The following is a 26779-nucleotide window of genomic DNA, read 5'->3' as shown; positions in this document are numbered from 1 at the left end:
CCACAGTGGACATGGTGAAAGCCATTGTTGAGTATGTGCACGACAACGACGTTGCGGCTGACAAACTGGAGGCCACACAAGAACAGTTGGGCGTGCCAGAACCGCGACTGATGCAGGATTGTCCAACTGGGTGGAATCCTGTGTATTGCATGTTGTCGTGGGTACTGGCACACAGAGAAGCTGTCATCTGCACCCTGGACTTTGTGGACCATGGACTGCCCACCCCATCTGCAGAGGAGTGGGAGGACGTGCAACTGGCCTGTGACGTCTTAAAGCACTTTGACCATGTCAGAGTTCAGATGAGTGAACAACGGTATGTTTCTAACTGGTATCATTGCATCATACCAATACTAATACTGTGATTTTGAAGGCCTATAATTTTCACAAACCATGTCTATTTCTATTATTAGTTATTAAGATGACTAACTTTCTTTCTCTTTCTCTCAGTTATGACAGTGCCTCATACATGTACGTCGTCAGAAGAAGTCTGCAGAACCTCATCGCGGACAAACAGCGAGCTGGGAACCTCAGCGATCCCGTGAAGAAGATGGTGGACACCATCGTCCAGGAGATGGCTACCACGTTCCACAACATGGAGCATCATCTGCTCCGTGAGGCAGCAGCGTTGGACCCCAGGTTCAATAAGCTCATCCAGCATCAGGACGAGGAGGCCGATCGGATCTCCGAACACCTCAGCGAGGTCCCATGCCTCCATCAGCAGGAAGAAGAGGGAGAAGCACGAGAAGAGAACCCTACACGCTACAACAGTTACCTGCTAGAGATGTTTGAAGAATTTAGTGCTTTGACGCATTCGAGGCGCACTCAGAACCCAACGACTGATGCCATCATGTCCGAGGTCAGTGCATTCGTGGAGGAGGAGACTCGCTTGGACATCCAGTCAGACCCACTGGCGTGGTGGAAGGCTCGGTGCCGGGCCTATCCCAGACTGTGCACGCCCATGAAGAAGAGGCTCTGCATTGTGGCCACATCGGTTCCATCAGATCTGATTTTAGAGATTTCAGAGAGATTGGATCGGATGAATCCAACGAAAGTCAGTCAGCTGGTGTTCCTGCATGCACACGCGCAGTGCAATTGATTATTTTAGACTGTTCTTTATCCAATTAAGGACGGTAACCCCTTTTTTAACCATACCTTGCAGGATGGGATAGCAACATTTTTGTCAATTTTTAATACATATTTGAAGGTTTTCAGAAAACCTATGCCAGGATTTTAAAGGCGTTTTTGGAATAGGCCTCAGTCCTAAATGGGTTATTTTGCTATGTGCATGTCCTTATCGTTTAGCCTACATAAAATTATTCAGTGCAACCTTTTTTTGTGCATGTTGAATTTATTTATTGTGGATATTTGTCCTTATTTAGGCTATTATCAGATGCAAATGTTTTATAGGCTTCGTGTTTTGCTTTTTGAAGTTACAATCATACTACATGCTATAGTTACATAGGCTATAAAGTAGTTACATAGGCTATAAAGTAGTTACATAGGCTTTATACTAATCGTAATGTTATTTTCAACACAGTTTTGAGTGTATAAACGTCTCCTTTTGGACATAGCATTGAGATCACAGAATCTCTGGTCAGCCACTCTGACCAAATATGTTCTTATTGTTTTCTTGGTACTACTACTGTAATTGATGCATTGTATTATTTCTTGTTTTTACTTACCTACAATAAAAAAAACTAACCTAACATGTGTTATTTGTTGCTATTATTGCTACATTTATTGCAATTCAATGTAACTTAGATATACTGTATGTGTCTTTACACAGCGATCCAAAACACTAATCCAAATCATCCAATGGAACATTTGATTTCTTTCTGAAAAGAAAATACGTTAAACAATATGTTTTAATTGTAACGATATACGGTACGCATCACAATACAATACGTGGATGATGTTCATTCATTTGTAGCGATACGATATCATACAATGATTTAAAATCGATACAGTAACTATAGTCAAACATCCTATCCTTGGGGAACTGATGGCCTTAGTGCCAACAAGGCCCGGGTTCGATTCCCACGCGCAACGGGCCATTGCTGCTCAATGGACTCTCTCCCCATGTTCTCTCAATCTACAATGTCCTATCAAAAATAAAAGTGTTCTGACAATCTATCATGTTCTACCAACATAAAGGCAGAAAAGCCCCCAAAACATCATCAAAATAATAATAATCGATCTGTGTGAAAGTAGTGCTCTTCTGTAAGGGAAACACGTATTATGGATATAAATAAGTAACTACATATATAAACAATCATTATTTGCCCGTATAGGTATGCAGTATGTAGGACAAACAAACTCATCCCCCTCAAGGACCCCTGACCATTTAGAGAACCATGTGCTCTATATAGGGCCCGGTGCACATGCACCTGTGTGTGCGTGTGTGCACACACGTGCCTTTTGAATGTAAATGGGAAAGAAACACATTCTTTCACTAGCAGGTTAAAATGCACATAGGTTAAACGATGATGATCCCCTGATGGTCACATTGTGGATGGATAATAACAACGCTATTCAAAGTCATTTCACTCACCTTTGCAGTGTTGCACATTCATTCACAACAATAGAAGCTTCTGTCTGTCTCTCTGTGCATGTCTGTCTGTCTGTCTGTCTGTCTGTCTTTGCCTGCCTGTCTGCCCGCCCTCCCTCCCTGCCTCCCTCCCAGGTTCAGAGTTGGATGAAATCCTTGAAATAGCAAGGAAATCAGGTCAGATATTCTTTATAGGCCCAATTAGATTCAAATGCATCAATATAAAAAATATATATACATATTTACAACAGCATATTTGTATTTGTATTTTATTTATTTATTTATTTAGCAGTATAAAAAACAACACAGTGAACATATAAATATGAGAAGGGTAAGGTGCTAGGCTGAGGCAAAAAAGCCCAAGGGGCTTATACGAGGCCTCTACCTATATAGATTAAAATGAAACATTGTACATGAGATATAGAATATCCAGAAAACATGATTGCAGTATATAAAACATAAACAAAACAACAAAACAACAAAACAACAAGAACATGATTAGAATGTTTGGTTATTTACTTGATTAGAGAAAAGAATAGATGATACAAAGAAATATAATTAGGTGATCTGGTCAATTAAGTGGGTCCTAAACTTATGTTTGCAATTTTTTAATTAAGTAGAATTTGATGAGATTGCTGTATAGGTGTTCCATAGCTGGGCCCCCCTGTATCTGATGGAGAACTGACACAGACCAGTACGGAACTTTGGGAGATGTAAATTATTTGCCTCTCTCGTATTGAAGTGGTGCACATCACTGTTGAACTGGAAAAAGTCTTTACATGGCAAAGGAAATGAAACTGGCTGGAACAATACTTTGAAAATAAAGTTGCAGGTTTGGTATGTATTTAATAATAATGTATAAAAATGCATGACAAAATGTATGAGTGCATTTTTATCATATAAATCACAATCAAATTCTGTATTTAACCCATGATTTGGCATATATTTAAGTCCTACTGTGTGTTACAGTACACAATGTAATTATATGTAATGTTTTTGCGTATGATATATGAGAAGAACGTCACAATTAGGAAAACATATTTACTGATGCAGTGATGGTGTAGTATGGGCTGGATCAACACAGCATGTGACAACTGTACAATCAGTAAAATGCAGGTCTGCATGGTTTTAAATATGTTTTTTTCTTATTGTACTTTAACATCAGAAGTAAGCATATTGGTTAAACTATTGCCAACGTGTAGGCCTACACATTGTTTTTCAATTGTTTTTCAATTGGACATGAAACTTATTTCTAGAGTGACATCTCCATCACTGCACTACTAGTTTTTTCACAGTACAGTCGCCATTGTGTCCAACACCTCAGGTGCCAAATCTTAACGGTGCATGCCAGAGATGTAAATGCTACACATTAACACAACGATGATGCTAACAAGCCATTGTGTCCAACACCTCAGGTGCCAAATCTTAATGGTGCATGCCAGAGATGTAAATGCTACTCATTAACACAACGATGATGCTAACAAGCCATTGTGCAGGCCACTCCATATGATAATTCCCTTCTTGAGGAGCTAGACCGGTGTGTTACTGTGTTTAAATACCGGGAGGTATCAGTCAAGTTCTTCACTTCTCTCTGGTAGTTGCAAGAAGACACGTCATCATGAGCACACAGTCAAGGAAGAACAGTGCTGCCTGGACACACTTTAAACAACTTCAGCCGGGCGCTGCATCATGCAAGATATGCAAAGCACGGATTTCCACCAAAGGCGGGTCCACATCTAGCCTGTTTAGGCATCTGAGAGCCAAACATGTAACTGTGCTGCGACGGACACAGGCGAGACAAGAGCCTGTGGAGGAAGGTGCCTCGAGCAGCACTGCTCCAGCAGCCAGCGGAACCGCTGCTCCAACCCTCCGTGAAGGCACTGCTGCTCCAGCCGGGGCTACAGGTACGAGGACCAGGGCAAGAGGAGCCGGGCAGCCCGGGCTGACACCTGTCGTGTCAAGGCCCATTGACCCACTGGAGCAAAGAAAGCTGGATGATGCGCTGGCAACAATGGTGGCAAAACGTTTCGAGCCGTTTTCAATGGTCGAACAAAGTGGTTTCCGTGCTTTTGTGACGGGAATGAACCCCAACTACGTCCTGCCAAGCAAGAAGAAGCTGTCATCGGAAATCATGCCTGATTTGTACAGGAGGACACGTGAGAAAGTAAAAGAACGTGTGGATAAAGCCGAAGCAGTGTGCCTAACTCTATCCAGAACCACGACCCTCTACATGTCTGTGACTTGTCACTTCATTGACGAGGACTTTCAAATGGTCTCCTGTCTGTTGGACTGTTTTTTGATGTGCAAGGAATACATCCATGATGAGCTTGCAGGACAACTTCTACGTGTTGCAGAGGACTGGAACATTGCAGCTAAAGTAGTCGCTTGTGTTTCTGACGATGCTGATGACATTGTGAAAGCCATCGGGACGACAGGGTGGCCCCACTTACCCTGCTTTGCTCACACCTTGAACCTCATCGCAAACAATGGCATTGCTGCCGTTCAACCCACAGTGGACATGGTGAAAGCCATTGTTGAGTATGTGCACGACAACGACGTTGCGGCTGACAAACTGGAGGCCACACAAGAACAGTTGGGCGTGCCAGAACCGCGACTGATGCAGGATTGTCCAACTGGGTGGAATCCTGTGTATTGCATGTTGTCGTGGGTACTGGCACACAGAGAAGCTGTCATCTGCACCCTGGACTTTGGGGACCATGGACTGCCCACCCCATCTGCAGAGGAGTGGGAGGACGTGCAACTGGCCTGTGACATCTTAAAGCACTTTGACCATGTCAGAGTTCAGATGAGTGAACAACGGTATGTTTCTAACTGGTATCATTGCATCATACCAATACTAATACTGTGATTTTGAAGGCCTATAATTTTCACAAACCATGTCTATTTCTATTATTAGTTATTAAGATGACTAACTTTCTTTCTCTTTCTCTCAGTTATGACAGTGCCTCATACATGTACGTCGTCAGAAGAAGTCTGCAGAACCTCACCGCGGACAAACAGCGAGCTGGGAACCTCAGCGACCCCGTGAAGAAGATGCTGGACACCATGGTCCAGGAGATGGCTACCAGGTTCCACAACATGGAACATCATCTGCTCCATGAGGCAGCAGCGTTGGACCCCAGGTTCAATAAGCTCATCCAGCATCAGGACGATGAGGCCGATCGGATCTCCGAACACCTCAGCGAGGTCCCATGGCTACAGCAAGCTACAGAAGAAGAGGGAGAAGCACAAGAAGCGAACCCTACACGCTACAACCGTTACGTAGACATGTTGGACGAATTTAGTGAGGATGCCATCATGTCCGAGGTCAGTGCATTCGTGGAGGAGGAGACTTGCTTGGACATCCAGTCGGACCCACTGGCGTGGTGGAAGGCTCGGTGCCAGGCCTATCCCAGACTGTGCACGCTCATGAAGAAGAGGCTCTGCATTGTGGCCACGTCGGTTCCATCAGAGAGTCTCTTTGGCAACTCGGAGGAGCTGATTTTAGAGATTTCAGAGAGATTGGATCGGATGAATCCAACGAAAGTCAGTCAGCTGGTGTTCCTGCATGTACACTTGAAATTGACTAGTTAGAGACTGTTCTTTATCCAATTATGGACGGTAACCCCTTTTTTAACTATACCTTGCAGGATGGGAACCCCCTTTGGGGTAGTTGTTGCTATGTACAGTATATAGTAACTCAGTGCAACCTTTTTTTGTGCACATTGAATTTATTTCTTGTGGATATTTGTCCTTATTTAGGCTATTATTAGATGCTTTTTTTTTATAGGCTTCATGTTTTGCTTTTTGAAGTTACAATCATACTACATGCTAGTTACATAGGCTATATACTAATCGTAATGTTATTTTCAACACAGTTTTGATATAGCATTGAGATCACAGGTCGCTGAGTCAGCCACTCTGACCAAATATGTTCTCATTGTTTTTTTGTTACTACTACTGTAATTGATGCATTGTATTATTTCTTGTTTTTACTTAACAATACAACTACAATAAAAAACTATTAACCTGACATGTGTTATTTGTTGCTATTATTGCTACATTTATTGCAATTCAATGTAACTTAGATATACTGTATGTGTCTTTACAGAGCAGCTTTGATGCCAGCGATCCAAAACACAGCGACATTCGTGATGCCCCTCACTAATCCAAATCATCCAATGGAACATTTGATTTTTTTTAAATACGTTAAACAATACGTTTTAATTGTAACGATATACGGTACGCATCACAATACAATACGTGGATGATGTTCATTCATTTGTAGCGATACGATATCATACAACGATTTAAAATCGATACAGTAACTATAGTCAAACATCCTATCCTTGGGGCACTGATGGCCTTAGTGCCAACAAGGCCCGGGTTCGATTCCCGAGCACAACGGGCCATTGCTGCTCAATACCCCCCCGACTCTCTCCCCATGTTCTCTCAATCTACAATGTTCTATCAAAAATAAAAGTGTTCTGACAATCTACCATGTTCTACCAACATAAAGGCAGAAAAGCCCCCAAAACATCATCTGTGTGAAAGTAGTGCTCTTTTTTTTTTTTAAGATATATTTTTTGCGGCTTACGCCTTTTATTGATTTTTTAAGGGACAGACAGTAGGCTGACAGGAAACGGGAGAGAGATGGGGGGATGACATGCAGTAAAGGCCGTGTCGGGTTCGGGAGTCGAACCCGCGGCACACTGCGACTGGATTACCAGTCCGGTGCCCAGACCGTTACGCCACGGCCTGGGCCAGTAGTGCTCTTTTTAAGGGAAACATGTATTCATGTACATGTAAACAATCATTATTTGCCCGTATAGGTATGCAGTATGTAGGACAAACAAACTCATCCCCCTCAAGGACCCCTGACCATTTAGAGAACCATGTGCTCTATAGGGCCCTGTGCACATGCACCTGTGTGCGCGTGCGTGCACGTATGCGCACACACAACAGAGTAGCATCCTCCGAGTTTACTGCATTCTGGGTGCAGTTGTTGTGTGTGTGTGTGTGTGTGTGTGTGTGTCTATGTGTCTATTCCAGACTCACCTCGGCGGCCCGGTGTCAGTGTCACGCTGACTCCAGATCAGCACTTTTCACCTGCGGGCCTGGGGGTTACACAGCTGACACACACACACACACACACACACACACACACACACACACACACACACACACACACACACACACACACACACACACACACACACAGAGGAAGAATGCGTGCACGGTGGTGCATGCACACACCTGGCTCTTATAGCTAGAACATATGCACAGAGCAGGAATGTATATATGCGTTTAGATGACAGATGCTCACTCACTCACACCACACTTTGTTTTTGCTGAAAATGAGCATGCATGCACAAACGCGTGCACATATACATGCACACACTTGCGCATTATATACGCACACACATGCACGTATATACGGACGCACACATCCACAGGAAATGAGTGTTGCCTTTGGTTGTCTCTAATGGCACTATATCTTCCTTTTTCTTACGGCCCTCAACGTTCACGCCTCACACACACGCCTCAACATTCACACATGCACGCACGCACGCACGCACGCACGCACGCACGCACGCACACACACACACACACACACACACACACACACACACACACACACACAAACATTGGTACTACAGTACTTGCATAGTCAGTAATACCACCATCAGTAATCGTCACAGATATTATTTTAGGATGGAAATGTGACCTTTCGATTGTTCCTGTTCAATTCATGCCGTTCATAACCCTCAGCCATGATTAGTTGTGCACCAGTGTTGTCACACATCGCCTATAGCAGATCTACAAGCTCACAGCACAACACCACATGTTGTCACACAACGCCTATAGCAGATCTACAAGCTCACAGCACAACACCACATGTTGTCACACAACGCCTATAGCAGATCTACAAGCTCACAGCACAACACCACATGTTGTCACACAACGCCTATAGCAGATCTACAAGCTCACAGCACAACACCACATGTTGTCACACAACGCCTATAGCAGATCTACAAGCTCACAGCACAACACCACATGTTGTCACACAACGCCTATAGCAGATCTACAAGCTCACAGCACAACACAACATCTTGTGAGCTTAAGCCTGCTGTTTAGTACTAAGAATAAATGCAGGCCTACAGTAACCCCAACGCGAAGATAAGCTCTAAACCTAACCTCTAAACAATATGCCTAATCCTAACCTGAACACTTTCCAAACTTTAAGCTCTCCAAATATGTTACTATTACACACACACACACGCATGTTTGACCTAAAACAAACAGGCTGTTAATAAAGGTTTGAATGGTGGGTTGGTGTGTTGGACAGCCAGTCATTAAGGTGTCACACAGACAGACGTCCCCCTGATGGATGGACCAAAACAACGTGAGACGGACTGGAACGCACAGACATCCATCTCCCCTCGAGAGAGGAACCGCTGACAGCGCTGAAGAAATAACCAACCCGGTACAGATGTGCCATTCCAACTCTTCACAGCCACGTACAGATGTGCCATTACAACTCTTTACAGATGTGCCATTCCAAATCTTCACGCTTTTCCTGATCTTTTCCTGAAGGTTTTCTGAAAATGCATGTTTTCCCTGTGATACGATATGACCACCGACGATCCTCCAAGACCACACTGGTCTCTGAGGACCTCCACCACACACACACCTGGAAGAATAGATTCAAAGAGTAGTTAGCTGAGTGAGTCGATCCCCCTCTTCACATTCCTTATGAGTCAGCATCTCAATAAGCATGTCATCCACCGGTTATGTGTTAATCATAGTAATCATATTTTGTGGGATATTATGGTAGAATGTTTTTGTATTGGCCTAAATTATTGTCTATATACATTCCTGAATCCTCCTGCTCTCTGTTAGCATTGAGCATTATTTGTATAGGGGGTAATATGATGTCAGCTATAACCTCTGTATCCCACTGAGTATATGTGGGCGAGGAATAATAATAATAATTAAGTCCCTCCAGCTATATAGTCAGTCACATTACCATAAAATCTATATCACGAAGATATAGTATGTTGTGCATGTGCACCAGAAACCCCATGTAAAACCAATAAGGCGCAATGTTTAGCTAATGTCAAATGTATACATGTATGTTACTGTTTCTTACTGTATGCGTGCGTGCGTGCGTGCATGCGTGCGTGCGTACATACATACTCTAGTCTACACTGATTTCCCAACAAGCAGCACGAGTTTGTGCAAGACCATCTTACAAAACCTATTGCCACATCATCGATGAGTTGACAGGCCAACATAACATATACTGTAATTACCATCTGCCCCCTGTACAGACAACGTTCAGAAGTCGGGCCTCTTCGACGTAGGACCAGAGGCGAGGACAAGGCTGCATGACACTGAGCTGGTCATCTGACCATACACAAAAGAAGAATACCAAAACGCTCGCCTCCAAAACACAGTTGCCCAGGGGCAAATCCGGACGTATTCACCTGGTATTCCTAAACGTAACCTCAGTAAACTATGCCTAAACCTAACCTTATTCCTAATCGTGTAACCTCAATAAAACGGTGCCAAAAGTTTAAACCTAACCGTATTCTTCAACTTAACCCCAGTAAAGCTATGCCTAACCCTAAACTTATTTCTATAACCTTATCCTCAGTAAGACACAAGAATACAAGAACCAGCTGAGCCAGGTTGGGTGATGAGCTCCAGTGACTATTTAAACTACCGGTATGCCTTGTGTTTGTTCAGTGTCAGGTTTTATGTTCAGTGTATGTACTTCTGTTATCCATCCTACATGTCATTTACCAAGTAAAGTAAAGTTTATGTGATCTTCTTGTCCTGCCTTTGTTTGAGGTCCTGCATTTGGGTCCTATAACACCTGCAAAACCGACAGAATTAACTATTAAAGGTTGATGGTCCAAAGGACATGCACGTGACATCATCATTCGTGACATTTCATTCTAGTCAACCAGAGTCAGGATGCTGCTATCTTGCATGTTGGCTCACTGGAAACAGGGACAGAGTTAGCCTGGATCCAGCCCTAGGAGGCTCACTGGAAACAGGGACATAGTTAGCCTCGATCCAGCCCTATGAGGCTCACTGGAAACAGGGACAGAGTTAGCCTGGATCCAGCCCTATAGGCCATGCCGATTTTGTGGCTTTCGTGCGGTTATAAGGGCCAGGGGAACAGGGTTAGTAATGTGGCATGATGTCGGAATCAATCAGATTATAAACACTCAGTGGGTCCTTGAGTGCGCTCCAAATGGCCCCGTATGCGTGTGCAACTCTGAGAGTGTACAAATGGACCCTTAATGGGTCCATTTGGTTTGATTTGTACACTCTCAGAGGTATGAGGGTCCATGGAATTAAAAGGTTTGAGTACACTAAATGGAACAGAGCCTTAATTAGTATCATCAGTAACACCTGTGAAGGAAGTAGGGAAGGGGAGTAGGAAGAGCACTTTCCAAAATGGTTGCTGTGCATAAACTCTATTACTTACTTGTCCAACGTTGCTGATGTATACACAGTTATTCCACCAGATAAAGTGCATTTGTATAGCACATTTATTTCACAACAACAAGGCAATTCAATGTGCTTTACATTATTTAGCATTAAGACGTACATCACGATAAACACAGACCTAAACAGAGTAGGCCTACATTCAAACACAACACTGGAATTATAATGAATAAAATCGCAGAGCACAAGAATGAAAGATTTAAAAATAATCGTAATAAAAGTGAACAGCAAATGAACAGAAGCTTGGGTGTTTAGCTTTGATTCAAAATAACTGACATTTGCAGCCCGGGGTTGTATTGTATAGACTAGAGTAGTTTTCTGCAAGACTTGACTCGTGGAATGGTTTACCCGCAAGCCTTAAGTAAATTAGCTCCATTGTAACTTTAAGTCCACCATAACAAGCTGGCTGAACAGCAACTGGAGCTAATCTTAACCGACAGTTAGGATCGAGATACAATGTTGTTTTGTTTTTTTGGCCTTGTATACATTGGGAATTGTATTAATGTGTTTATTATTGGTTTTATTTGAATAGTCCTGTATGTCTGTGTAACCCTGCTGCCCCCACAACAACGCATCCGTTTACCTTGGAAATAAGTTCTCATCCACCGTGGTCACGCATTCGGCTTTGTTCAGGCGTCTATAAACTAGCTGGTTCTCAAATATTTTTTAGCTCAGGTCAGACTGTTAAATAACATTTTCATCCATAGCACCACCTGGATTATACATTATAGAACCTTAATTATGTCCGTTTCCAGTATCGGACAGATTGAAAATAATTGTTATACTTAAATTACTTAAACCCCAGCTTCCCCATTCTTGGGGAAACATTGACCAAAAATAGCCGATCTACAACCTCATAACGTGTCACAATGTATGTGACGTGTTGGGAGCAATCAGTTGGCATGGCCACTAAATTGGGGAGAAAAAAAGTGGAAAAAATAATTGGCTATTCCAAATAAAAATAATGGAAATAAGTTCTCAATGTATTGCCTTGGATGTGATTTGCCGACGAGAGCAGCTGTGTTTCTTAATTCCTTGTTTCTATTTTGATTCTATTACATTCTATTTGAAGGTATGCTACATGTTGATGGTTGTAGTAAAAATGGGGTTATAAAAATATATATTCTGCTGTGAAACAACATTTTACATTTTAAATGTGTTGACGGCTCGCACAGAATTTCCAATTCAAAACAAGTGTGCTCTGCCATGCAAGGCTGATCTGGAGCGTGCTTCTTCACAGGCTGACTGACAGAGAGTATATCAGGTATGCTCTGCCTGCCTGCCTGCCTGCCTGCCTGCCTGCCTGCCTGCCTGCCTGCCTGCCTGCCTGCCTGCCTGCCTGCCTGCCTGCCTGTCTGTCTGTCTGTCTGCCTCCCTCCCTCCCTCCCTCAGTAAACCATTAACCACATGAGTGACAGCAACATGTCCTGTTCTGTTGTTGTCTGTGAGTCGCTGCTTGTTTCCAAATCCACTTGTGAAGCACTTCAGTTGTTAACAAGAAGCATTGTATCAGTTACGTTCATTGTTGTGCTATTGCACACACACACACACACACACACACACACACACACACACACACACACACACACACACACACACACACACACACACACACACACACACACACACACACACGTTAATGTTCTTATAGACATAGTAATAGTATTAGACATACTATAGTAGCAGTGGTACACTACTAGCACTAGCAGTAGTACTGAAATATTACTGTTACTAATAGTATTAATTGTATCAGTGTTTGTATCACTAGTGTTTCATGTCAGTACAGTAAAGTTGAAATAAAGAGAGAAGCTAAAAAGTGACGGAGGAAGATAAACAACCATATAGTGGCAGTACGTTGGTGTCGATAACTTTGCAAGCTAGCTGACACTGCATGAAGAACAGCAGACAAACAGGTGTGAACGCCAAGCCAGCAGTAAAGACTTTTATGGATAACTAATGTTTTTACTGTCACTCACACACACACACACGCACTCACGTGCACGCACACACGCACGCACGCACGTCACACACACACTCACACACACACACACACACACACACACACACACACACACACTCACACACACACACACACACACACACACACACACACACACACACACACACACACACACACACACACACACACACACACACACACACACACACACGCGCACATAAATAATATACCCCGAAACGACTAGGTCCTGTTCCAACTTGCAGTTCACTCTCTCTGGCAGCCAGCCACTAGCTAACTGCATATCGCTGATATACGACCTGTGTGTGTGTGTGTGTGTGTGTGTGTGTGTGTGTGTGTGTGTGTGTGTGTGTGTGTGTGTGTACTTGTATTAGGGCAGAGTGCCAAATATCCTGACAAGTATAGTAGAATTTGAGAAATAGACATTTTGAACACAAATTTGCTGGTCCTCACAAGATTTATTTTTGTTTTGTGGTTAAAATGTAGGTCGGGTTACAATAGGAAAAGATTAATGCGACTACGGAAACAGAAACCAAGGCACTGGGAACCGCGAGGTTCCCAGTTCGAACCCGGGCTCCCCCAGAGTTAGTGTGGAAGTGTCCTTGAGCAAGACTCTGAACCTCTAATTGCTCCCGAAGTGCAGGTTGGTGCCTTGCATGGTTTCTTATAGTGTGTGAATGGGTGAATGTAATGCACAATCTACGTAAAGCGCTTTGGATAAAAGTTCTATATAAATGCACCATTTACTATAGTTAAAAACTGGGATATAACCCATGTGTATAGCGGCCAGCACGGCCTTCATGATCTTCATATACCCTGAAAAAGAGTGGTGGCCTTGAATTTAACTCTTGAGAGCATAAAGTGAAACTTTTATATTACGCTCTCAGGGCTGTATTTTGCGTGTCTTAAGTACCAGGTCTTATTCCCTAACTTGAGTAAACTAAAGACCTGGAGGCGTGATCAATGCCATTTGGCTATTCTGAGTGGCCAAAGAGCATTGACCACGCCTCCAGGTCTTTAGTTTACTCAAGTTAGGGAATAAGACCTGGTACTTAAGACACGCAAAATACAGCCCTCAATGTCACAGTCCACCCCTCTGCCAAGTGCCCTTGGACCTTGTCTGTGTTTTGGGCCTTTTACTTGTATTTGTGTTCTGTATCTTATTTTGTAGTAGTGCTCTGTGATTTCCTGTCTGCCTTGTTTACTGTCACCTGCCTTGTCTCACCTCCCTGTATTAGTGTAACCCTAGCCACCTGTGTTCTGTTTGCCTGTTGGCCTGTCCCCGTGTTGATTGTCTGTTTCAGTTCACCTGTGTCTAGTTAGTCTTTGTCTATATATGCCCCAGTGTCCAATTCCTTGTCAGTTTGTCGTCGTATATGATGTGGTCAGTTCTAGTTTGTGTCTCCTAGTATTTTGTGAAGTTCCTTGTATTTTGACCCTTGCTTTGGCAATGTTAAACGTATGTTTTCTGTCGCCAATAAAGCCCCTTTGAATTGAATTGAATTGAATTGAATTGAATTGTTATTTTTCCGTGTGGGTTTTGAGAATTTAACCTCTTGAACATTCACTTCTCTGCCTGGCCTGGGCGTTCTGCATTTGAGTCCTGTAGCCTTCCTCCGTGTAGGGTTAAATATCTAATGATGGTTAATTTGGTTACCATCTCTCCATCATTTAGCTACATGGGGACCACCTGGTCCCCGGACCATATATATATTGTTTGAAAAGCACTGGTTTAGCTAGTGTTTAGGGTTTAGGGTACTTATAGAGTTCTGCCAGATTTATACTGTGCACTGAAAATAGCCCATTGTGAAAAACTAAAAATGTATAAGATTGCTGTTAAAATGTGGACGGCCTCACAGCTATAGGGATACCAGATACGCTTTGTGCATGCGTGTGTACTTGACTTTGAATTATCCTTGTGTGCATTGTGTGTGTGTGTGTGTGTGTGTGTGTGTGTGTGTGTGTGTGTGTGTGTGTGTGTGTGTGTGTGTGTGTGCGTGTGTGTGCGTGAGAGACTGTGTGTGATATACAGAGGCGCTGATGGAAGCCCAAAATGCTTCAATTGTAAATTGTAAGCCAACAGTGTAGCCAGCTGCTCCTGACACACACACACACACACACACGCACGCACACACACACACACACACACACGCACACACACACACACACACACACACACACGCACACACACATGCACACACACGAAGGCACAGCGTGTGGACACAAAGTGCTGAGCGGAGCTCGCAGCTTAAATGAAGTCTTTATTACCCGCTGAAGGAGATTCATGACAGGATATGAACATGAATATACTGATCCACCGGGAGAGGGAGAGAGAGAGAGAGAGAGAGAGACAGAGAGAGAGAGACACAGAGAGAGAGAGACCTTGCTGATCTCAGTGCATTGGATTAACCACTTAAACACCATATGGTTGTACGGAGTCCCTCAGGGCTCAGAGTATAAAGAAGGAACAGGCACGATAGCCCCCCCCCCCCCCCCCCCCCCCCCTCTATTCATGTCAGTGAAAGTTGCTCAGCACGGCGTTTTGGAGCACCCGGAAGAACCGTCTACTTTTTTTTTATTTGGGCACCATAGAGTATATATATCTATAGAGAAGACACCCGAGTTCTCCTCCCCATCCACTTGCATTGAGTTGCTCAAAAGCGCATGAGGCGGATTCACTCCTCCTTCCTGGTAGGAACAGAGTGCATTCTGGGACGGATTGCAATGGTGAGTGGCCCCCAAACACATGAATGCGCTGCCGTTGAACGCGCACGAGCGTCGTCCGTCGTGAACGTGCACAATGATAGTCAACGGACAGCGCGTTCATGTGTTTGGGGCCAGGCTGCAATACCTTCATTCGGCCACTATGTCCATTTCGCCTCAAGATTTCCTCTGGGTGCCTTCTCTATAAATATATATACTCTAAGTTGGGCACCAACATTTGGTGCCCAAAATGCGGAAGTGCAAAACGCACTCAACGTTAAATCCCAGCTGCTGCACTAACGGGGGTTTCCTCGTCATAACCCCACGGGTCCGCCTGCAGTCCCTCCTCTTACCACTAGGAAGCCCAGTGCTTCAACGTTGGAGAGCCTCACTGGGGCCTTTATGGGCTCTATAATAGTATAGTGTGTTTTCTGTTTTTGTGGGGAAAAACTGGCCGATCCGCAATCTGATAAGTTCTGAATTCCCCACTATAGAGGGTATGCGCAGCAGCGCAGGCATAAGTGAGTGACAAAGTGAGTTTAACGTCATTTAACATTGTTTAATGCAATCAGATAGGACTTCTCTGTTTGGATGTATATGGACTGTCAAGGCCAAAAAGTATTCTTTGCCACTCAGTAGGTGTTCCCGCATAATTTCCGGGTATGATGATGATGATGATGTCACGTGCATACCCTCTATAAGGATGCTGGGGTTGAAGTGGTTAAGAGTTAATTATATATTATTTGAATTGAGAAATTGGTGCTACTTCTTTCTCTTTTGACATTTCTTCTCATTGTTTACATAGGCTATAATACACCAATGATTCACCAATCGCCATGCATGCAACTCTAGGCTTCCAACATAAATGGTTTGCGAGTAGAGCCAATAAGTAATATCTGGGTGGGGCATGCATTTCCAACTTGCATCGTTCCAAGTAGGCCAGTGCCCAACGGGCACCGCTGTAGCTGTATGTAATGTTAATGTATGTTTTCTCTGCCACAAAATTGAATTTAATTAATCGAGAGAGAGAGAGAGAGAGAGAGAGAGATCTTTTTGACCTAAATTTAACTAAATCAATGGCCAATTTCACGGCCTCAAACCCAATACCACGTGGTCCAGTTTTCCTCGAAGGGGTCCTGAGAGCCAAGGGCCCCTGGGCCATGCCCCCCCCCCCCACTGGTCCAATGGCTCATTTGGCCCTGCTCAGAACATGGATTCATATGCCCTGGCCTCTATCTTGACTCATGCAACACGCCAAGCTATAGCCTACCAGTTAACAACAACACAGCCAACAGCACCCCCAACTGGTACTGCATGGCACAACAGTCTTGTCCCTGCATGGCATCAGAGCAGCATCAAGAGCAAACACACTGGCTACTTACGGTGTGTGTGTGCGCGCACACACACACACACACACACACACACACACACACACACACACACACACACACACACACACACACACACACACACACACACACACACACACACGCGCGCACACGCACACGCACACTTATACTGACTAGTCACACCATTTCATTGGACATGAAGGGTTCTCTGCCATATAGTAGGCTACTTATATGGAACTCTGGTATAGTTTGTGCTACTTTATGTTGTATACACACTTATGTGGGTATTTGTTTGCCTTTATACATTTTCATGTGAGAATTATTTAGGTTTCATTGTGAATTTGCCAATCTACGTTGCCATGGTTACAGGGAGGGAGGGTATTTAACCCTGGCCCTAATTAGTCTCAGGTGTTGCCAGTGGCAGAGGTAGACCAGTTTTTTACTGTGTTTATGAGGGCTGGTGATTTGTATCCTGTGCGTTTGATGACTTATGTTGTGTTTATTTTTATAGGACTTTGAACACTAATAAATACAATTTAATTTCTACTCAACGGACACTTTTGGACATCAGTTATTTTGATCACACGTCTGAACTTCCTCGGCTTCCCTTCCTTTTCGGGTAGATTAAATGACCTCCTTTCGAGAGAGGGGTGGACTTTAATTGAGTTTTGTTGAGACGAGAGGCCCTAAGACAGAGGTGCCCACACTTTTTTTGACTTGCGAGTTACTTTGAAAATGACGAGCTCAACAAGATCTACCCACCAAAAAACAGTATTATCCCATTGCTGATTTTGTACCTAGTGACGCACTTGAGGAATAGAGGGGAGGATGGGAGGAAATGTAACTGGTAGGGTTTTATAAAATATATATAACTATATAATGCTACCGACATCTGCGCGCAACACACTTGAAAACAAAGACTTGCATTGTGGGTTTGAGCTGACAGGCACTTTTTGATGTCAATCAATCAAGTCACCTTAATTCAAGTGGCAGGTGGATTTCTTTATATATTTAAATTATATATATTTTTAGAGGCATGTCATGTGGTCTACCTGCACAGCCTTTGTGATCTACTGATAGATCACGATCTACCTTTTGGGCACCGCTGCCCTAAAGACATGCCCTCTTTTTAAACCTTAAGAAATGTTTTCTAGCGGGATTTGTTGCTCTACCTTTCTTTTCAACTAAGAATAAGCCTGTTTGTAGCCTCTTTGGCACTTCATGTGTGTTTACTATTTGCTATATGTGTAGTTTTTCTGAGTACTTAACTCTCCCCTCCTCTCCTATTTATTAATGTTGTATATTTGATGTGTATTTGTAACTTGGATTTAAAGAATGGTACCAGCATGGTGCCTTATGAATTCCTTAAGTCTTAAGTCAACACAAGTAAACTTGTGTTGTTGACTTTATTATGTTTGCACTTATGTTGTGGTGCTGCTTGCAGCATACATATTCTATTTAATGGGTAATAGCTGGTTGTTGTTTGCATCAACCCGGACAGGGGAGGATGTCGCACTGTCGGACAGTATAAATGTGACACTTTGCCTTGTTTACAACATTTTCAACGCTGACGAAGGCCCTTGGCCGAAACGCGTTCGTTGTGTTGCTGCTTGCAGCATAACTTTCCCCTGTAAAGATGAAACAATAAAGTGCCTTAAAGGACTCTGTGAGTGCTGGTATTCTCCTTCTTCTAAAAATTAACTTCCTCGGCAACCAGTATCACCCAACAAGTATCGGGACTTGGGCGTTACAGTTTGTTTGTTTGTACTGCAGGGCTTCTTCATCTTTGTCATTAAAGAAACTATCTGACATTGAGGAGTGTATTTCTTCAGTGATGTGGTGAGGAGCCAACTAAACGTCAACATTACTCATTCATAATGTTGTATAAAATCCATTAATGGGGCGTAATTATAGGCCTATATATATTCCGTTACTGAATCACGTTTGTGTTTGACATGCAGACAAACAGTGTCAGTGCTTAAATGTACTAATTATTACACCACTTACGTCACCTTGTGGTTTTGTGTGTGTCACGTGACTTCAGGGTGTGACGCTGTACTGTACTGTAATAATAATTACAGGCACAGCTGTGTTGCATAACCACACTTTGTGTATCATTATAGACCAATAAAAACAGTCATCAAATAAATGTGTTGTTGTTGATAGATTAGCACATTACATTTATTTATATCCGGTTGGTCCAAACTTGTGTCGATGTCTGTCTCTCTCTAAATATATTTAGCTCTATATGAAGTTGTTGTTATTGTTGACTGATTTGCCCCATGGCTGCCCTGCCTACGCCTCTATGTCTATCTGCTGGTGGTCAATACAAACACACACATTATGTACATATAGTGCAGCCTAACTGTTTAGCTGTGTTCTTTCCTAGCTATTTGACCATTTGTTGGTGTCCTTCAAACTTTGGCTATTAATAATTGGCTATTTCCCCTACTATAAGCCCTAAATGAATTGCATTGAATTGAATGGGAATTGAATGGGGCTATGGGGTGTTGTGCTAATTCGCTTATTTCCATCGCTCAAAATTATAATTTCTTTGTATATTATCCTCTCTTCATAATGTAAATAATGTCCCAAGCGGCACACTTTACTACTTCTTTCGAGGAAATAAGCGAACTAGCATAACACCCCATAGCCCCATTCAATTCCCATTCAATGCAATGCAATTCATTGAGGGCTTATGGTAGGGAAAATAGCCAATAAGGAGTTTTTGCAAAAAAAAAACACCTGGACCTCTTTGGTGGGGACGTAACAACTACAAAGAAAGGTAAGAATGATAAGAAAGCATTCTAGCATGGAATTCTCCTTTAATGTGATGTGAGTGTGATTCTGATCTTGTAATAGAGACTGATGTCTCATTGTACTGGTTAAATAGATTAGATTAGATTAGATTAGATTAGATTAGATTATATATGTGACATGATAGTTGCAACCAGAGCTCATGTGCAATGCTAGCTATACGCACACACAAACACACACACACGCACGCACGCGCTGCATAATTACACTTTATTTACTGTATCATAACGTCAGTGTGAACACCTTACTTACATAGTAACATCTCATATCAAAATACAGTCAGAGCCATCCCTTTATGTAAAATTAGATAGACATTCTCTTGCATCTAAATTATGTTGTATACATTCCGCAAACTGAAAATGAAAACAATCAAGAACAAAATAACCTTCGGTTATTCTATGCAGTCATAACATTTCTGTCTAATGTATGTCAGGATCCAGTAGTATATATAAAAAAAACACCATTATATCCCCATATACTGTATCGACTATACTGTTTAACAAACCTTGTTAAGCCTTTCAATTGCAAGCTAATTCACATTCATTACTGTAAATCACCAAGTAATGTTAAAATAAACTCGTGACAAACTAAGGAGTAATTAACCAGTTATTTAATGATAAACAAGTAAGCTGCTTTGAGGTTGTTATTTCCTTGTGAGTGGTAACAGTGACAGCGACGTTTAACCCATTCTGATCTGAGATCAGATTCATACGAGGTTTCCACCGGACACACACTGGTCTGATGAACCCATTCTGACCTGAGATCAGATTCTAGAAATGTCAGTCGCTCTTCTATTTTTCAAAAATAGCAGACCTACAAGCTCGTATCGCGCCACTCGGTGGCGCGATATGAGCTTGTAGATCTTCTATTTTTAAATAGCTAAAGCATGACATGATGCCGACACCAAAATGGGTGCCCGGTCAGAATGGGTTAAACAGGCAGATAGGTTAAATGTCATGGTATCGGAATGGCATTAACTTACATTTTAGGAAGTATCAGAAGTATCATTTCCGGTGTCGGAACAGCTCTAGTAATAACTGGTAATTATAGTGTAATAACTGGTTATTACGTGCATCATATTCCTATATTACTTGGTGATTTCCGTAGAGCAGTGGTTCACCCAACCGTATATCGGCATCAGGGCAGACTTGCGACAATCTCAAAAAGTGTACATTTTACGAGCACGTGTTTTTAATGTAACAATCAATGAATCGATTGTGTTTGCGGCTTTGATCAATGGAACTATAACATGTAGTATACTTTAATTATGTATCTATCGGTATCACAGTGAAAACTCATTTTTCAAGGTTAAAACGTTTATTTTCCTTTTTTCTATAATGTTAATGATCGTAAGTGTTTTGATAAATACTTGGGGCCCCACTTGCAATATCCTCACGACCCACCAGTGGCCCCCGACCCGATGGAGCCACATGTTTGGGAATGCACGCGGTCCAGTCATGTTACTGTAAAGGGGTTATAGCATCATTTCTGTACATGTGCAACCGATTCCAACATTCCATCATTTTGCATAATGTATAAAAAACAAACATTGAAACGCATTCATGAAACAAGTACTCTGCTCTGACATCTTTTGTAAATGGGGAAACACAACTGAACGCGTCTGTACTGTATGTGAGACATCCCATAATGCCAACTTTACATACACACCACCAACATTTTCTTTGTTTATTTCCACTACCAGTGACTGTGGTGTAATGTGTGCGCTCCAGCAGCAGGGGGCGGTGCAACACCGAGATACATTGTGTATCTGCGTGTGTATAAGAACCCCCACAAGCCAACTCGGTTCTCAAAGTGGTTCTCAAAGTGGGTTCTACTTCCAGGGGGTTCCAAATGGACCCTCACAGGTCCATTTGTTTCCATTTGGACAGTCTCAAGGGTTATGGCGGTCCTTGAATAAAAATAATAATAATTGAGAACCACCGGTTTCTGTGGAACCCATACAGATTATTTTCCTATCTTTACCGACCTCTGCATGTCTGCAGGAATTACTGTAAGGCAGAGGTGGGGACTTGGACTCGAGACTCGAGACTCGACTTGGACTCGAGTCCCGATTTTGATGACTTTAGACTTGCTTGATCAAATCAAAAATAGACTTGGACTTGCTTGGGACTTGAATGCCAAAGACTTGAGACTTGACTTGACTTGAACGCCAAGGACTTGAGACTTGACTTGACTTGAGCCCTCTTGACTTGAACATTTTCAAGTCACTTAATACCTTACAGCATCTGATTATCTTTTTTATGACATGTAAAATGGTTTGGTATTGATAAAGGGATGCCGCGGATCGGATATCGGGTCGATATCAGCCAAAAAACGTGATCGGGATCGGATCGGACTACAGTGAAAATGACCGATCCATTCCAAGCACTGCAAGCACTCCACTCCAGTCCATTCCAGTACTCCACTCCAGGACTTTATTCCTCCAGCAGTGTGCGCTACAGAGGCATTGGCAGCCCCAGTCACACTTCAGTGGCAGTGCTGCACAGTGCAGGCTGCTAGGCTAGCCACTAGCCATTACTGCGCGTGTGGACAGTGCACGGTTTGGGGATCAAGGGTCCCCACTCCCAGCCAAATGATAGGTTCCATTTGTACACTCTAAATTGACATTGATTTTACAATATAAACAAATACAAAATAATAATTTGGAGTCCCAGAGATACAAATGGCTGGGTCCTTAAAATTTTGTGCATAATGTGCATAATAATAATAAATAGTATGGATAGAAAAAGGCATAGAATACAATAAAATAAATTTGATCAGATCGGTATCAGACAGTAATCGGATCGGTTTTGATGATTTTAGATCGGTATCGGATCGGGAGTGGAAAAAGTGGATCGAGGCATTATGTAACATTCCTCTTCTACCCTGGATTTGAACACGGTTTCAGTGCAAGTAATGACATTTTACCATTGTAATAATAATAGCCTACTTGCTCAGGGGAAACATTGAATTTGTGTCAGATCCTGTGTCTCGGTGAGACATGACCTTTGACATGATCTAAATGGCTCAATAGAAGAGCAGAGAGACAAACTACAACCACCCCATTGTACAGAGTGGTGCTTTAAACCCTGTCCTCACGGAGGAAATTGAAAAGTACAGTATCTGCATTATGTTGGTAGACTCCAGAACCCTTGTTTAATAATGGATGCAAATTGTGGAAAATGCTCATGATTTATGTAAATCTTTACATATCATTAATTAGTATTATGTCTTGGTGGGACTTGTTTGGGACTCGAAACAAAAGGTAAGGACTTGGTTGGGACTTGAAACAAAATGCTTAGGACTTGTTTGGGACTCGAAACAAAAGGTAAGGACTTGGTTGGGACTTGAAACAAAATGCTTAGGACTTGGTTGGGACTCGAAACAAAATGTTCAGGACTTGGACTTGCTTGGGACTTGAATGCCAAAGACTTGAGACTTGACTTGACTTGAGAGCAAAGACTTGAGACTCGACTTGGACTTGCAACATAGGGACTTCCTCCCACCTCTGCTGTAAGGTACACTGACTTCCCCTGTGTCTAAATATATTAGACTGGAACTGGAACAATTCCTTACATTCTCCTGTTTGGTGTTATACATGCACACGAGTTGTTGCTGAGATTAGGTAGAAAATGCAACCTGATAAAGATTTAAAAAAAGTAAACGGTAACAGTGTATTTCTTTAGGCGGGGCCAGTCCAATCAAACTGACCCCAGAACAGATACATATAAGTTAACGTCATCCAGTCAGAGCAGAGAGAGAGAGAGTGTAGAAGGGGGCATTAATTAATAGCCATATATTAAAGCTCCTTTAGTGCTCACGTTGTGCATAGTCTTAATTCATCCTTTGTCAAGTCCCGCCCGTGGTTCTGCCCCTCTTCGCACCCATTGGTTGCCATTTCGTGGTTGGACAAAAATCCTCTCTCTCCATCCACTACCATTGAAATAACAGGTTTTTCAGTTGCTTCGTATTGATATTCTGTGCGTTCGATTCTTATTTTAAACTTGGTGTCAGTAAAAAGGAACATCACAGGTGCAGCATGGTGACTGGGCGGGCATATCATGTTTGTTTTTAAACAATGTTTGTTTTTAAAAATGATGTTTTAGCAAATTCAACATAAACTAGGCGGAAACCAGGGCGGAACAAGGCAGAAGAGCCTGCTGGTTAGTCAGTCAGGGTCCAATCAGAAGGCTGACAAAGTTTTCACAGAAACATCATCGATGTTGTGACCTGGACAGATACACAGCAGGGGGGGGGGGGGAGGAGGCGGGGTAGAAAACAAACCAACAATGTTTTGGATCAGAACCGGCTGTACCGAGCACACCGAGGTGCTCCCTGGTGGGTACCGTACGGACAGACCATAATTATACTCAGAACTGGGCTGCAGTTCCACCGAGGCTGGCAGCATATTCCAAACAAAGTCCAACTGTTTTGTCTTTTGTTTTGTTTTGTTTTTATTCCGCAGGTCTCATCGTCATTGAAATGAGCACATTTCACTTCACAAACTACTGTGGCTTCATGCTGGGTTCTGAATGCTGAAGGCGTCTTATATTATCTTCGTTCTTCTTATTTGTATTACTACTATTATCGTATTTCTTTTAGCACAGTAATCTTTGCAGACTGCACACACAATAGCATTTTGCTTCTTTCTTTTGCCTGTATGAGTAGTGACAAATACAGCCTTCTTGAGTCTTGATTCTGTGCTGATTTGACCACAGCTCTCTTCTGTTTCTTTACGTCCGACATGGTTTGACATAATTTCCTCTCTTATAATAACCCGTTTCGCCATTCCAGGTGACAGACACAGTGGACAACATGCGTGCTTTGTCTCGCCATTAAAGAATTGCCACTTGGCTGTAGTAGAGCTTTGTAACTCCTAACCTCCTCAGACCTACTTCCTTCATAACTGTCATAGCAGACTGCTGAAATAAGACAATATAAATCGTAATATAATACGAATCGTCCCTGTGCTGATCTGAGGTGCAAGAACTGCCTAAACAAACTTGGGCAAGCCAACGCTTTCTGCTCCACAATGACGTAGTTTTGTTCTTATATTAACCTGACACAGCTGGGGGGGGGGGGGGAGAATATACTTTGTTTGGAGTATGCTGTAAGCTTGAGTCGGCCCAGATCAAAGATTCTTGACAAGGCAGGGTGACACATGGCGAGCCCTTTCAAGAGAATCCAAAGAAGTTGTGCGCTCAAAAAGTGTAAATGTGCTCAAACTGCCCTATTCAGAGATTTTGTGAGGAGACGAAGACATTATCCTCAGCGTCAAAGTAACGAGCAAAGAAGCAGTTAACCTTTCCCATGATGAGGAGACATTTATTTTCATGCAGGCAGTCCTTTTTTCATGGCGTAGTTAACTAACATGGTTCACCTCCTGAGACAACTTCTCACACCAAGGTCACACTATACAGTGACGACTCCAGTTGGGGCAAAATCTTACCAAGCGTCGCTCGGCTAACACCTTGTTTGGGCGTGCCTCGCGGGGCTCAAATCTCCTTCTGTTAACCCATTCTGACCTGAGATCAGATTCATACGAGTTTTCCACTGGACACACACTGGTCTGATTAACCCATTCTGACCTGAGATCGAATTCTATAAATGTCAGTCGTTCTTTGATTTTTCAAAAATAGCAGACCTACAAGCTCATATCGCGCCACTCGGTGGTGCGATATGAGCTTGTAGATCTGCTATTTTTCAATAGCTAAAGCATGACGTGATGCTGACACCAAAATGGGTGCCCGTTCAGAATGGGTTAAAGCACTTTGTGACTGTATTTTGTCTGTGAAAGGTGCTCTATAAATAAACTTGACTTACTTACTTACTTCTTATGGCGTGCCTGCCTTGTTTTTAGTCTTTTTAGTTTTTACATAACGTGTCAACCCTTTGTGAGTTGAGAATGAGAATGCGTGCGCATTCATCTGACGTGGGACGTTGACAAACGTCAACCGGCCGACGAATTGGTTCCGATTTTGCCACAAAATCGTCACTATATAATATATTACTACCCGAGAGTGAGAAGAAAATAGCCAGACACAACATCGGCTGACGTGACACCTTCTGAGAGGTTTTGTTCATTCATGAAAATTGTCATGAATCTTTGATCTGACCCGAAAAAAGTGTAACCATGGTCATTGAGGTCACAGTGAGAGTTCAATAAACAACCCAAGATACTGTCTGGACACCATCCTACTTAACCACTTGCACCACAACCGATCGGTGATCAACAAGCTCACATATCGGCGATTTTCTGCCGAAGAAATCTGGGGTGGACAACGTCAAAGCAAAGCGGCTCAAGAAAGCTTGTAGATCTGCTATTTAAAAAAAGATTTTTAATACATTTGAAAACTTGCGAAATGGGACATTCTGTGCAACGAGTACTCTATACTTTTGGTACTTTACGTGCATTTTGTTGCCTGTACTTTTTTGTACCGTTATCCCTCTATACTTTTGGAATTCCGGACTTTCTACATTGTATTTCTACAAGTATTTCTACATTTTTCCACCAGTGGACCAGCTAAGCTGAGATCAGCGTCTACGGACACACCTTGATCATTGAGTGAACTCTCACGGCCCCCCCATCCCCCCCCCCCCCCTCCCTTTACTTCCCCAGGTTCGTGGCGCGCGGCGACTGGATGGTGACCCGGCGGGGCGGCGGCTCGTCGACGCTCCGATTGGCCACCAGGTCCTGCAGCTGCAGGGCCCCGCCTCCGATGAAGCAGAAGGCGGGGCACATGGGGGCGGAGCAGTCCACGGGCCCCTCCCACAGGACGCGCAGGGAGTGCGCGTCGTAGAAGGAGACGCGGCCCCCGTCGAAGTCCAGGCACACGCCCAGCCGGGGGGCAGGGGGGTGGT

General features: G+C 43.1%; 2 protein-coding genes across 2 annotated transcripts in view; one reads left to right on the top strand and one right to left on the bottom strand.

The window, feature by feature from the left end:
- slc50a1 (solute carrier family 50 member 1) overlaps positions 1–26779 on the top strand; it is an 81911-nt gene that overhangs the window by 35263 nt on the left and 19869 nt on the right. The window lies entirely within an intron of this gene.
- trim46a (tripartite motif containing 46a) overlaps positions 26526–26779 on the bottom strand; it is a gene marked incomplete at its 3' end in the record, with an annotated part of 22028 nt that continues 21774 nt past the window's right edge. The window contains 2 exon segments of the mRNA XM_083761312.1: positions 26526–26761; positions 26764–26779. The exon segment at positions 26764–26779 is cut by the window's right edge and continues 59 nt beyond it. Coding sequence (XP_083617438.1) covers positions 26526–26761; positions 26764–26779 — 252 coding nt within the window.

The sequence above is a fragment of the Protomyctophum parallelum genome (genome assembly GCF_964188405.1).
Source record: "Protomyctophum parallelum genome assembly, chromosome: 3".
Classification (NCBI taxonomy): domain Eukaryota; kingdom Metazoa; phylum Chordata; class Actinopteri; order Myctophiformes; family Myctophidae; genus Protomyctophum; species Protomyctophum parallelum.
Note: the sequence above shows the minus strand (reverse complement) of the source record. Positions and strands in the feature narration are given on the sequence as shown.